General features: G+C 46.5%; 1 protein-coding gene across 8 annotated transcripts in view; it reads left to right on the forward strand.

Annotated features, from left to right (window-relative positions):
- Positions 1–15,338, forward strand: part of MLLT10 (MLLT10 histone lysine methyltransferase DOT1L cofactor) — a 234,905-nt gene that overhangs the window by 180,743 nt on the left and 38,824 nt on the right. For all 8 annotated transcript variants that reach the window (XM_048837931.2, XM_075125910.1, XM_048837934.2 and 5 more), the window contains one exon: positions 7,361–7,539. In XM_048837931.2, the coding sequence (XP_048693888.1) occupies positions 7,361–7,539 (179 nt within the window). The remainder of the gene's footprint in view (positions 1–7,360; positions 7,540–15,338) is intronic.

Below are 15,338 nucleotides of genomic sequence, written 5' to 3' on the forward strand. Positions count from 1 at the left end.
AGGTAAAGCAATCCAGTACAACTGCCAAGGAGAGATTTTATGCTACTGCATACTAAAGGTTGCTACCCTTCTCCCTATGTTTATGACAAAAGTGTTCCATACTGACTAGCAATCAAGCATATATTGTAGATACCTCCCAAATAGCTTACTGTTGCCTTAGTCATCAGCAAGAGTTTGGTGTTTTTCCTCTTTTTGGACTGAAATAGAAAAAATTAAAATGTCTTTCAAAATACACTCATGCTTCTGAAGATAGGACTAGTTTTTTGTTGAGAATTGCAAGCTCAAGTTTACTGTAGTGCGCAACAGTAACATAAAAAGGGTGTATGTTGTCTAAACTTGGCCTATATACCACTTGAACAACCTTTATTCGCTGCTGCACTTTCTAAATTTAGGCTAGTCAGTTCTAATTTGAACTCATCTGTTTTAAAACAACCACTTTTAAAGCTCTTCTTACTTTGTGTATGTTACCATTAGCTGGCCCAAATTTGAGGTCTACTTCTGTATGTCAGCAAAGGGAGTACAAAAATTGTCATGCACAAATCTGCTGTATACCTTACTCTTTCTCTGCTACAGACTTGTCAGTAGATCCATGCAATGTGCACAGCAATAAATCTTGCTTTCTTTATGCATTGCTGATAAATTTTTTGCAGTTGTCTCTATGAAGACTTGTACTCCGATGATATAGTTGATCCATGAATAAGATCATTTTTAGTCTTGTTCTAAATTTTGAAGGCATTATTTTTGGACTATTTCAAAATCTGAAACCATGTTTAGTGACTGTGTAAGTGATGTTAAATAAGGTGTCAAACATTTATGTCTCCTCATGCTCTATTTTAAAGAGTAACAAGTAATAACTTCTTGTGGGCAAATTTTCACATCTTCTACTTCCATGCATTTTATGTCAGTATAAAGAAGTTATGTACATCTGAGAATCAACATAAAAGCTCTTATAACCCACTTACAAGAGGACTGCCTTTATCGGAAAGCTACTCATGTTTTCTGGAAATTATACAGAGCATTTAATATTTCTGTCACATAATCCATGGATGTTTAGCTATCCATGAATTCTGGAAAATTTGTCTTTTATGTCTGTTTTTCATATACCTTAGCATACTCTTCTAAGTGTGAAAATCAAAGATTGATTTGCAAATTAAGGGCCAGATTCTAATCCCCTTATTCAAATTCAGTAACATCTTACTGCAAAACTAGTCCCAGTGAAGTCAATGGGACTATTCCTGGAGTAAAGTGCTACTGAATGTGACTATAAGGGTATGTCTACACTATGAAATCAGGTCGAATTTATAGAAGTCGTTTTTTTTAGAAATCGGTTTTATATATTCGAGTGTGTGTGTCCCCACAGAAAATGCTCTAAGTGCATTAAGTGCATTAACTCGGCGGAGTGCTTCCACAGTACTGAGGCTAGCATCGACTTCCGGAGTGTTGCACTGTGGGTGGCTATCCCACAGTTCCCGCAGTCTCCGCTGCCCATTGGGATTCTGGGTTGAGATCCCAGTGCCTGATGGGGCTAAAACATTGTCGTGGGTGGTTCTGGGTACATATCGTCAGGCCCCCGTTCCCTCCCTCCCTACTGCCGTGAAAGCAAGGGCAGACAATCGTTTTGCGCCTTTTTTCCTGAGTTACCTGTGCAGACGCCATACCACAACAAGCATGGAGCCCGCTCAGGTAACTGTCACCCTATGTCTCCTGGGTGCTGGCAGACGTGGTATTGCATTGCTACACAGTAGCAGCAACCCATTGCCTTGTGGCAGCAGACGGTACAGTACGACTGGTAGCCGTCCTCGTCATGTCCGAGGTGCTCCTGGCCACGTCGGCCAGGAGCACGTGGGCAGGTATGGGCTCAGGGACTAAATTTGGAGTGACTCGACCAGGTCATTCTCTTTAGTCCTGCAGTCAGTCCTATTGAACCGTCTTATGGTGAGCAGGCAGGCGATACGGGATTGCTAGCAGTCCTATTGCATCATCTTCTGCCGGGCAGCCATGAGATGTGGATGGCATGCAGTCCTTCTGCACCGTCTGCTGCCAGTCAAAGATGTAAAAGATAGATGGAGTGGATCAAAACAAGAAATAGACCAAATTTGTTTTGTACTCATTTGCTTCCTCCCTCTCCCCCCCAGGTCATTCCTCTAGGTCACACTGCAGTCACTCACAGAGAAGGTGCAGCAAGGTAAATCTAGCCATGTATCAATCAGAGGCCAGACTAACCTCATTGTTCCAATAAGAACAATAACTTAGGTGCATCATTTCTTATTGGAACCCTCCGTGAAGTCCTGCCTGAAATACTCCTTGATGTAAAGCCACCCCCTTTGTTGATTTTAGCTCCCTGAAGCCAACCCTGTAAGCCATGTCGTCAGTCGCCCCTCCCTCCGTCAGAGCAATGGCAGACAATCGTTCCGTGCCTTTTTTCTGTGCGGACGCCATACCAAGGCAAGCATGGAGGCCGCTCAGCTCACTTTGGCAATTAGGAGCACATTAAATGCCACACGCATTATCCAGCAGTATATGCAGCACCAGAACCTGGCAAAGCGATACCGGGCGAGGAGGCGACGTCAGCGCGGTCACATGAGTGATCAGGACATGGACACAGATTTCTCTGAAAGCATGGGCCCTGCCAATGCATGCATCATGGTGCTAATGGGGCAGGTTCATGCTGTGGAACGCCGATTCTGGGCTTGGGAAACAAGCACAGACTGGTGGGACCGCACAGTGTTGCAGGTCTGGGACGATTCCCAGTGGCTGCGAAACTTTCGCATGCGTAGGGGCACTTTCATAGAACTTTGTGACTTGCTTTCCCCTGCCCTGAAGTGCATGAATACCAAGATGAGAGCAGTCCTCACAGTTGAGAAGCGAGTGGCGATAGCCCTGTGGAAGCTTGCAACGCCAGACAGCTACCAGTCAGTTGGGAATCAATTTGGAGTGGGCAAATCTACTGTTGGAGCTGCTGTGATGCAAGTAGCTCACGCAATCAAAGATCTGCTGATATCAAGGGTAGTGACCCTGGGAAATGTGCAGGTCATAGTGGATGGCTTTGCTGCAATGGGATTCCTTAACTGTGGTGGGGCCATAGACAGAACCCATATCCCTATCTTGGCACCGGAGCACCAAGCTGGCGAGTATATAAACCGCAAGGGGTACTTTTCAATAGTGCTGCAAGCTCTGGTGTATCACAAGTGACGTTTCACCAACATCAACGTGGGATTGCTGGGAAAGGTACATGACGCTCGCATCTTCAGGAACTCTAGTCTGTTTCAAAAGCTGCAGGAGGGGACTTTATTCCCAGACCAGAAAATAACTGTTGGGGACGTTGAAATGCCTATATGTATCCTTGGGGACCCAGCCTACACTTTAATGCCAGGGCTCATGAAGCTGTACACAGGCAGCCTGGACAGTAGTCAGGAGCTGTTCAACTACAGGCTGAGCAAGTGCAGAATGGTGGTAGAATGTGCATTTGGACGTTTAAAGGCGCGCTGGCGCAGTTTACTGACTCGCTTAGACCTCAGCGAAACCAATATTCCCACTGTTATTACTGCTTGCTGTGTGCTCCACAATATCTGTGAGAGTGAGGGGGAGACGTTTATGGCAGGGTGGGAGGTTGAGACAAATCGCCTGGCTGCTGGTTACATGCAGCCAGACACCAGGGCGGTTAGAAGAGCACAGGAGGGCGCGGTATGCATCAGAGAAGCTTTGAAAACCAGTTTCATGACTGGCCAGGCTACAGTGTGAAAGTTCTCTTTGTTTCTCTTTGATGAAACCCCCCGCCCCTTGGTTCACTCTACTTCCCTGCAAGCTAACCACCCTCCCCTCCTCCCTTTAATCATTGCTTGCAGAGGCAATAAAGTCATCGTTGCTTCACATTCATGCATTCTTTATTCATTCATCACACAAATAGGGGGATGACTACCAAGGTAGCCCAGGAGGGGTGGTGGAGAAGGGAAGGAAAATGCCACACAGCACTTTAAAAGTTTACAACTTTAAAATTTATTGAATGCCAGCCTTCTTTTTTTTGGGCAATCCTCTGTGGCGGAGTGGCTGGTTGGCCGGTGGCTCCCCCACCACATTCTTGGGCGTCTGGGTGTGGAGGCTATGGAACTTGGGGAGGAGGGTGGTTGGTTACACAGGGGCTGTAGTGGCAGTCTGTGCTCCAGCTGCCTTTGCTGCAGCTCAGCCATACACTGGAGCATACTGGTTTGGTCCTCCAGCAGCCTCAGCATTGAATCCTGCCTCCTCTCATCACGCTGCCGCCACATTTGAGCTTCAGCCCTCTCTTCAGCCCGCCACTTACTCTCTTCAGCCCACCACCTCTCCTCCCGGTCATTTTGTGCTTTCCTGCACTCTGACATTATTTGCCTCCACGCATTCGTCTGTGCTCTGTCAGCGTGGGAGGACAGCATGAGCTCAGAGAACATTTCATCACAAGTGCGTTTTTTTTCTTTCTAATCTTCACTAGCCTCTGGGAAGGAGAAGATCCTGTGATCATTGAAACACATGCAGCTGGTGGAGAAAAAAAAAGGGACAGCGATATTTAAAAAGACACATTTTATAAAACAGTGGCTACAGTCTTTCAGGGTAAACCTTGCTGTTAACATTACATACATAGCACATGTGCTTTCGTTACAAGGTCACAGTTTGCCTCCCCCTACCGTGTGGCTACCCCCTCAACCCTCCCCGTGGCTAACAGTGGGGAACATTTCTGTTCAGCCACAGGTAAACAGCCCAGCAAGAATGGGCTCCTCTGAGTGTCCCCTGAAGAAAAGCACCCTATTTCAACCAAGTGACCATGAATGATATCTCACTCTGAGGATAACACAGAGAGATAAAGAACGGATGTTGTTTGAACGCCAGCAAACATACACTGCAATGCTTTGTTGTACAATGATTCCCGAGTACGTGTTACTGGCCTGGAGTGGTAAAGTGTCCTACCATGGAGGACGTAATAAGGCTGCCCTCCCCAGAAACCTTTTGCAAAGGCTTTGGGAGTACATCCAGGAGAGCCGCGAATGCCAGGGCAAAGTAATCCTTTCACATGCTTGCTTTTAAACCATGTATAGTATTTTAAAAGGTACGCTCACCGGAGGTCCCTTCTCCGCCTGCCGGGTCTAGGAAGCAGCCTTGGGTGGGTTCAGGGGGTACTGGCTCCAGGTCCAGGGTGAGAAACAGTTCCTGGCTTCGGGAAAAATGGTTTCTCCGCTTGCTTGCTGTGAGCTATCTACAACCTCATCATCATCATCTTCTTCGTCCCCAAAACCTGCTTCCGTGTTGCCTCTATCTCCATTGAAGGAGTCAAACAACACGGCTGGGGTAGTGGTGGCTGAACCCCCTAAAATGGCATGCAGCTCATCATAGAAGCAGCATGTTTGGGGCTCTGACCCGGAGCGGCCTTTTGCCTCTCTGGTTTTCTGGTAGGCTTGCCTCAGCTTCTTAAGTTTCACGTGGCACTGCTTCGGGTCCCTGTTATGGCCTCTGTCCTTCATGCCCTGGGAGATTTTGAGAAAGGTTTTGGCATTTCGAAAACTGGAACGGAGTTCTGGTAGCACAGATTCCTCTCCCCATACAGCGATCAGATCCCGTACCTCCCGTTCAGTCTATGCTGGAGCTCTTTTGCGATTCTGGGACTCCATCATGGTCACCTCTGCTGATGAGCTCTGCATGGTCACCTGCAGCTTGCCACGCTGGCCAAACAGGAAATGAGATTCAAAAGTTCGCGGTTCTTTTCCTGTCTACCTGGCCAGTGCATCTGAGTTGAGAGTGCTGTCCAGAGCGGTCACAATGGAGCACTCTGGGATAGCTCCCGGAGGCCAATACCGTCGAATTGTGTCCACAGTACCCCAAATTCGACCCGGCAAGGCTGATTTGAGCGCTAATCCACTTGTCAGGGGTGGAGTAAGGAAATCGATTTTAAGAGCCCTTTAAGTCGAAATAAAGGGCTTCATCGTGTGGACGGGTGCAGGTTTACATCGATTTAACGCTGCTAAATTCAACCTAAAGTCCTAGTGTAGACCAGGGCTAACCGTATTAGAATGTGGTTCTTTTAAGGGTGCAGCAAAGTACTGAGAGAGGCCATCTCCTTCCTAAAACCAAAATGATTTTGCAGAAACAGCAAGTAGTCAAACTGTAGTATATTTTATTACAAAGCCTATTCTGGATGAATTGGCAAATTAAACTATATCTAGTCTTTCTGAAAAAATAACTAAAGTTTTTCACTCCATGAGCATTATACTATCTGATAATACCTTTTATCTTGCAACATTTATTCTCCATCTTAAAATCAAACTAAACTAGGAGTTGCAGCAACCTACTACTAATTTTGCAAGGTTCTTAACAGTTGCTAAAAAGCCTACTGTGGAATGGCTGAAAAATTTAAGCTGTTTCTTGTCTTTCTGGCAATGATAGGAATGTTTTTGAACTACCTGGCTGTAGCAGAAAATTTCAGACCCAACCTCTCTCCTCCCAATAACCAAAGACGACTTATGGGAACATTAACATTCACAGAGATGCCAACTCTCATGATTTAATCACGAGTCTTCCAACATTTGATGTCTTTTCTTGAAGTTTCTGTGGCATTTGGGTTTTTGAGTTAATGGAATAGCACCACTTGTCCCATCAAATAGTTCTAGACTATTCTCAGTGGTAGAAGATGAGAGGACAAGGAGTAATGGTCTCAAGTTGCAGTGGGGGAGGTTTAGGTTGGATATTAGGAAAAACTTTTTCACTAGGAGGGTGGTGAAACACTGGAATGCGTTACCTAGAGAGGTGGTAGAATCTCCTTCCTTAGAGGTTTTTAAGGTCAGGCTTGACAAAGCGCTGGCTGGGATGATTTAATTGGGTATTCGTCCTGCTTTGAGCAGGGGGTTGGACTAGATGACCTCCTGAGGTCCCTTCCAACCCTGATATTCTATGATTCTATGATTTTCAGTTGCACAAGACAGTGCGCAATTCTTTACCCATTTCAACTTGGACTATAGCTCATTGGAGTACTAAACAGATTACAGGATCACTTGAAAGCAAGCATTTTAGCAACAAATTGTGGTAGCGCTAATACTTAGATGCGTTCGATATGGTGTATAAAAGCTATGTTATGATCTGTCACACACATTTTAGAAGAATTAATTACTAAATCAGAACACATGTTTCTTAGACATTTGAAATATTCTGGAGTTTAGAATATTTCTATCTCTGTGTTTGAAATCCTAATACAGTAATTTTCTGTAATGTGCATTAAATAATCTTGACTTCAGCTTTTTTTAGTTAACTTGCTAGATTAATTTTCTGTAGTAAATATGCATGTCTACTAATGAATACAAGAGAGAAATTTTATATAAAACTTTTGTTGTTTTTTTTCCAGGTATTTATAGCAGCAATGATGTAGCAGTATCATTTCCTAATGCGGTATCTGGCTCAGGATCTAACACTCCCATTTCCAGTTCTCATTTACCTCAGCAGGCTTCTGGTCACTTGCAGCAAGTGGGAGCTTTGTCACCTTCAGCTACATCTTCTGTAACTACTGTTGTTGCAACAACTCAGGTAAATCATCACAGGCATTTGGATGGGTAAAAATATTATTCCGAATTGTTTTTCAGTTTAAAAGAATTAAAGATTTCCCAGCTTGGAAAGTTTCAGTCCAAATTGTTCTAGTTGGAGAATTTAAAAGCAACTGGAAAAGGGTCATGCAATGGGAAGCATCTGACAACCTTAATAATAGGCATTTTTACCAGCCCTGCCTATAACATTTGGCCCTCTAAGAGGTCAATTTCCCAGAGCTGAAAGCTGTTATGAGCAAAAGAGATTGTGTGGAAATACTTAATCTGAATGATGAGTAGGAGTTGTTTAAAAATATTTTACTAGCTGCCCAAAATGTCACAATTCTGCAGTCAGAAAAGAAGCTTATGCTAGTTGAAAACTGTCCCTGTTGAGAAGGGAAGGGAGTGAAAGCAGCAATAATAATATAAAATAAAATAACCCAATATATTTTCCAAATGGGGAAAAGGAGGGTAGTTCATAGCAATGACTATAAATCAGAAGTTACACAATGCAGACAATTGATAAGGTAAACATAGAAATGAAAAGTATTATGGCCATTAGTGTTAGACAATAAACAATTTTATTTTTGCATACCCATCTTCGTGCAGTGCTTTGAGACCCACTGGCGAATATCCACTGTGTAAATACAAAGCGCTGCTGCTGTTGTTTTTAAATGGAACCCTAGGGTGATAGCTTTTGGTTCCTTGTTTAAGCACTAACCTACACTCCCCTTCAAATCCAAACACAGAATCTCAAAATCCCTTTATTCAGCATTATCAGGCAGATAAACTGATGCACGGGCTTGAATGTCTGGTTTTTCAGTTTTCTTAAAAAAAAAAAAAAAAAAATCAAAAACACACCAGCAGCGCACGCGCGCACACACAACGTGGAAATTCAATGCAAAAAGTTGAATTAGAAGAGCATAAAGTTTGCAAAGTGAAATGCTAACAAGTTAGGAAATGCCAAAATTAATTATTTTTACTCCTTAGGAGTATTTAATTACATAATCATACTACTTTTTTTCCCCCCACAAACCCATGCTTTATTCAGTACACAGCTTGGATAATGAATCAGGCAGTGTTAGGTAGTAAATGAAGCTGTTTTTCTGTAGCATCCTTGCCTCAGACACTGAGGATGTTGGAAAATGCGTAGCGAATGAGCTAGGGGGCTGCACAAAGAAAGAGCGGTCTTGTAAATTCGGTAAACCACTCAGAACTTGAAGAACTATGTCTGGTTTTGCCGAAGATTTCTTATGTGGTACTGGGCAAGTCATTTAGACCAAAATTTTCAGAAGTAGCCAGTAATTGTATGCTCCTCAATGTTTGTGTTTCTAACTCCAGATGTCCAGGACTTTACAATAGTACTGAGCACTCTCCATTCTAGTTGAAATCAGTTGGAGCAGTGGGACCATACCACCTCTGCGAAAAAATCAGAGTTGGGTATTCAGAAATTAAGATGCCCAAAGGGGACATTTTGCCCTTAACCTTTACACCTCAGTTCCCAATCTGTAAAGCAAGGATAATACCACCGTACTTCACAGAAGTGTTGTGAAAATAGATTGATTAATGCTTGTGAGGAACACAGATACTATGGCAATGACCGCCTTATGGAAAAGTAGGAAGTAATAAAAGCTAGAACCGGTAGGAAAAAGGAATTCCCTTTCCCAAAAAATAAATAAATAAATAAATAAAATCCTCCCAAACCAGGACAAAACATCAAAGATGGAAATGTTTAGCTTCCTAGTTGTCTGTCTAGAATGCTCTTGTCAGTTTTACTTTCTGTCAAATTGATAAGAGCCCAGCCCAGCTGTCCAAAGAGCTAGAAGACCCAGTCACTCAGCCTTACCCAAACTCTGTCAGCCTTTCCCCAGCCTTAGGGCTACAGGTTCAGAGAGCCTGAGCACTCAGACTCTGGCCCTAGAGCTGGGAGGGAGGCTGAAAGGTTTCTGCTTTTCCAACCCTGGAGCTGGAGAGGAGGCTGAGAGCCAGGACACTCAGTCCCAGCAGCCCTCCCTGAAAACTTGTGTCAATTTCACTTTTGGCAGAAGAGTGGGAAATTTCCTGCGGAAAATTTAAGTTTTGCAAAAGGGGCATTTTTTGTTGGAAAATCAATCAGATTAAAAGTTTCCAACAAACTCTAACAAAAACTATTTAATCAGTGCAGGGTTTAAGGTTGTGCAGTAAATAAGGCATGGGACAACCCAATGAATATTAATAGGGCCCTACCAAATTCATGATCCATTTTGGTCAATTTCATGGCCAGAGGATTTTAAAATTGGTCAATTTCAAGATTTCAGATATTTAAATCTAAAATTTCACAGTGCTGTAACTGTGGGGGGTCCTGACCCAAAATGGGATTGAGGGGGGTTTGTAAAGTTGTTGTAGGGGGATTCCCAAGATTTCCATCCTCACTTCTGTGCTGTTTTCAGAAGAGCTGGGCTCTGAAGGCAGTACCCTCTCAGCAGGTTCCCGGAGGTGGAGGTGGGTAGGATCTGCGCCATGCTGTTGGGAGCACCATCGGCCAAGGGCTCCTAGCTTGTAGTCCATGCTGGAGACAGATTAAGGCAGGCACCCCCAGGCAATTTGCGGGCCCCCTAGGAAAAATGGGTGCCCCTGCCCTGGAAAAAGCCCCAGGGTAGAAGCCCCTACTAGGGCACCCTCAGCCCCTACAGGAGCCACAGGGCAAGATGCCCTGAATCCCGGCTGGAGCGTCAAGGGGGTAGAAGCCCCGAATCCAGGCTGCCCTGAGGCCGGGCTGGAGCGGCTTGGAGGCAGATACCCCGACGCCAGGCTGCCCCAGCTGGAGTGGCAGGGGGGTGAAAGCCCTGAGCCTGGGCTGCACCGAGCCCTGGCTGAAATGGGAGGGGGGTGCAAGCCGTGAGTCTGGGCTTCCCCGAGCCCCAGCTGGAGCAACAGGGGGGCATGAGCCCCAGCTCGAGCGTGAGTCCCAGGCTGCCCCGGCTGTGGCAGCTTGGGGGTGGACACCCTGAGCCCGGGCTGCCCCAGCTGGAATGGCTTGCGGGCGGACGCCCCGAGCCCAGACTGCCCGAAGCCCCAGCTGAAGCTCTGAGCCCTGGCTGGACCAGCTCGTGGGTGGACACCCCAAGCCCAGGCTGCCCCTGCTGCAGCTGGAAGGAGCACAAGCCCACAGCTCCTGGAGGAGCTTCCGGGTGAGGAAGCCCAGAGCTCGGTGTCCGGAGCTACGGCAGAAGCTGGGCAGGGAAGGAGGGGAGAAGCCCAGAGCCCAGGCTGCCCCGGCTGTGGGGTAGGGGTGGCAGGGGTGCAGGGTGGGGGGGAAGAAAAGCTCTGAGCTGCCCCGGCTGGAGCAGCAGGGAGAAGAAGCCTAAGCCCGGGCTGTCCCAGATGCAGCCTCCAGAAGCGGAAGCCCCCAGTGGAGGGAACCCTGGGCTTGGTGCCTGGAGCTGCAGCAGGAGGGGAGGGGGCCAGAGCCTAGGCCGATGCTGCTGGGAGAGAAAGTCCTCTGCCCATCAGAAGCCGCTGTGGGAGGAAGCCCCGAAAGCCCCAAACTCGGCACCTGGAGCTGCAGTGGGAGGGGACCAGAAGCCCGGAGCCCAGCTCCTGCGCTGCCTCTGGATGTGGGTCTGATCTTCCTACCAAGAGTGGCTGTGCAGGGGAAGGAAAACTCCTGTCCTTCCCCAGTGCAGCCAGACTAGCAGCTAGGAGCCCCAGGCTCACAGAAGCAGGGGAGATCAGATTTCATGGGAGAGGGTTGATTTCACAGTCCGTGACACATTTTTCATGGCCGTGAAATTGGTAGGGCCTAAATATTAAGGATAAAAATTATTGATCAGCTGCTTCACCATTCATTTACCTGTCAATAGTTGTATGTGCATTCTGGTGAATGCTTTAGTTATTTTTTTTAAAAGAGTGAGAGAAAAAGATTGAGAAGATAACTTACAATTCACCAGAAAGTGTCTAAAGCTTCCCATACTTGTTGTGTATTTGAAAATTCATCACTTGGAACAACTCTTGACACATCCTTTTTTCTGTTTTCTGCTGCCGTCGATAGACAATATGACTCACCGGCCACCATGCTTCCAGTGGCTGTGCATGGTGTAGCACGCTCTCCTTTGTGTCTCTTTCTGACTGCCCTGCCAGCTCTGCAGTGGTCTGCCACTTCTTGTAACTCAGCCCTCTGGCCGGGTCACTTTTAGTCTTGCCCCTTCCGGGAAAACCCAAGCACAATGTGCCAATAGTCTGGTAGCTTCACACCAGAGGTTTGGATCAACTTCAGGCTTTTAGGCCTGCCAGCCCTTGGCTCTGTGGTCTTCATGCTCCCATCCTACACAAGCTGGTAGGGGAACCCAGGCCTGACCTCTACTCTAGGTTCCAGCCCAGGGACCTTGAATGAAGCAGAGTTTATGAAGCAGAGTTTGTTCAGACTCTATGCTGTGTCCTTGGGCTGCTTCCTAGAGTGGCCTGTAGGTAGGCATTTCTCATATCTCTTCCCCAGCTGACTCTTGTAGGATCCAAAACAAAGGAGATCCAAACTAGTTGAGGAACAAAAGAAACAAAAAGGTTCTGCACCAGGCCTACCTGCCCCAAGGAGGTTTTGACACTTAGGTTTTAGCTCCAGCTGATCATCCTTCCCTGCCCAAGCAGCTTCATGGCAATCTCGAACACCTGTCAGGCCTGCCTTCACAGAGCAAGCTCGAGATCTACGCACTCTCCCAGCCAACCCCCACTGAGCTTGGCTTTTCCTCTTTTACCTCCTCTCTCCAGGATTGACAGTTACTGCAAGAGTTGGAAGACAAAGCTGATTACACCCACAGGCCTCATTAACCCCTCCTGGTCTAGTGTAGGGTTGGTATACCAACTCACACCTCGCAATTGCTTTCCTCGATTGGCCTCTGCTCCTTTTTACAATACCTTTACATTCAATGAGACTTTATTGGCATGACAAGCTATTCAGCTGTTACCAAAATATAAGAAAAAGGCAGACCCCTTGAGTATCTGTCAGAGATGGATACGACCCACTTAAGATCGGTATAAACTGTGTGTTTTGAGGGTTGATCTGCTGTATGTGTGTTTGTCATTGCTGTCCATTCTTCATCCAGTGGCAAGTTACTATGTAATATGTACCATGCTGCTGTCTTTTCTTTTTCCCAAAGTCAGGCACATTTTCCTTCTCACTTTTTGCTGAGAAGTTTTTTGATACCTGTTAATTTGAGGAAATAAGCTTTCTTGCATTCCTTTGCATTTGGACAGTGAAATACAAATAGTCTCTGTCACGATCTCTTCTTTGTCATACTGGCTACACAGTTGCTCCTCTGAGTTTAGACTGTGCTTTATATCTGTTGGTTTGCGCCTCTAGTTTGTGATCATTGATTCTGTATTTGCAGAATCGACCTTAGATTTTCACAATTTACTATAGTGAGGTTGTTAGTTTTTTACAGGGAACTGTAGAAGTCTAGCATGTTGCCTTTTTTATTTGTTCTTATCAGAGATTGTATACTGATGCTCTAGCATCTTAAGTATTTTTTTGGTATTGAGCGGGATTGTTTGTGCTCCATTGGTCAAGAAGTTATAATAGTTAGACCCAGGGAGCGGATTTTATATATATAAGTGGATCATAATTTCATTATAATGGCACGAGATTGCCAGTATTGTTAGGGTGCGTCATGACTAAGGCTAAGATTTTGTCGCAGATATTTTTTATTAAAATTCATGGACAGATCATAAGGCAGTAACCAGAAATTCACAGAAGACTGTGACTTGACTGGGACTTATATTAAAAATGTCCCTTACAAAATGGGAAGGAAGGAGAGTTCAGCATCTGCAGCAGCTGGTAGCTCTGGGATCCCCTGTTGCCTGCTGGAGTCCTCCCCCTCCCAGCATGGCTGAGAGGTCGGGGGTCACCTCACCACCTGTGGAGGCTGGGAACTCTGGAGACCCCCCCACCCAGGCAGCTGCAGGGGGTCCCACGGCAGCAGTGAAGTCCAGGGTCCCCCTGCTGCCGCAGTGGCTGGGAGCTGCGGTGGGTACCCATGGCTGCTGGGAGCTGCAAGTTTCCCCTAGCCGGCGGGCTGCCCATGGCGGCTGGGAGCTATAGGGGCCTACCTGCCTGGCCAGAGAGGTCTGGGGCCCCTCCGCTGCCATGGCGGCTGGGAGCTGTGGGCACCCTGCTGCCACCAGCAGCTGAGAGCTGCCTGGGGCTGAAGCAGAAAATGTCATGGAGGTCTATGAAAGTCACGGGTTCCGTGACATCCATGACATAATCGTAGCCTTAATCATGACATCTGTTTAAAGCTGGAGCGTCCTAAGTCCCCTTAATTCAATTTACAAAGTCGGATTTCTTTGAAATTTGATGTGCCTCATGGCAATGCAGGGTAGCTTTAGTGGCCCAAATGTGGGGTCCTTTGACCAAGGGGTTCTTGAGTTACAGGTCCCTCCCAAAAAACTGTTTTCTTCTGCTGCCTTGTACTGTTAAAGTGAGAAAAACTAATGACTGGCTGAATTACAGAACTCTTGGTGTCTATGAACTCACCCTTCAATTAACATATGTAAGGATAAGTTAATCACAAGCCCGCACCTAAGACAAAATGAGTTTTGAACTGAATGACTGGAGGATACTACAATTTGTGAGACCCCGGAGACAGTTTTATTTTTGGGGGAATGTAATCAAAGTATTGGGAGGGGGAATAAATGTGAATGGTTCCTGGAAGGGGTGGAATATTTGTGGGCGGAGGGTTGGTGGAATAGGGGAAGAGGGATTTGGAGCTGCTGCAAGGGGTGGGAGATAAATGGTGATGGATTGTAGGAGAGGAGAGAGAGGTTGGGAACTCGGGTGAAGGAGGCATGGCATGCCCAGCTCTGGTTGTGCACCCCAAGACCCATTCACCTCTACCTCTGCCAGTCAGCCAATGCCACTACACTCTGCAGCTCTGCCAGTGCACTGCAACTCCCTTTGCCCTACAGCTCTGCCAGTGCATCCCAACACTAAATGAAAGCTATTAATAAGTACTGGAAGAACATTAATCAGGAAATTGGAGTGTTCATGGCTGACCAGAAAATGCGTACTTTATGGCATAGAAATATTATAAGTTCTGATACCTCAGTGTTTCCCGGAGATGGACAACATCTGTTGAACTGTGGTCAGAGGATCTTTCTCTCAAACATAAAATTATTTTGGAAGAGAAACCCTGCCCATAATTTCTCTCTCTGGCTCTACTGGAAACTCCACCTTCCAGCCATTCTGAAACATGACCAGGAACACTATGTCACCATTGTCAACATAGTTGTCCTTTTCTCCAGGCACTGTACGTGAGTCAGGTTATAGGAGGGAGGGAGGTAAGACAATAGAAACATTTGTATAGAAGGGACTGATGACTTCAGGGAGATGTGTTCCTTGCTTGCTGTGGGGAGGCCTGGATACTGTAGTGGAGAGGGGCCAGCTTGGAGGGAAGAACACACTGCATGGGTCAGGGGCAGGGCTGGAGAGACATGAGCCCAGCTCCTTCCTTCCAAGCTGCTCTGTTTGCTTTTTTCCTAGTTCCCTTCTCTTCTACCACCTCCCTACTGTGCTGCCCTGAACTGAGCAACTAGTAGAAGGAAAGAAGTGGAAGAGAGACAGCTATTAGCTGCAACTCCAGCCCCTTTAAGGAAGACCCTCCTTCCCCATTTCCCCTCCCTGCACCTTGTCCACAGCTTCTCATGCTTATGGAAAGGGAGGCTCAGAGGGTTTCACTTCCACCTCTCTCTCTCATTCCCAGGCACAGGCTTAGTGAGAGGGCACAGAAAGCTGGGGAGAGAAAGGATGGTTCCGTCTCTCCCAGCAGTTCA

This window comes from Caretta caretta, chromosome 2 (genome assembly GCF_965140235.1).
Source record: "Caretta caretta isolate rCarCar2 chromosome 2, rCarCar1.hap1, whole genome shotgun sequence".
Classification (NCBI taxonomy): domain Eukaryota; kingdom Metazoa; phylum Chordata; order Testudines; family Cheloniidae; genus Caretta; species Caretta caretta.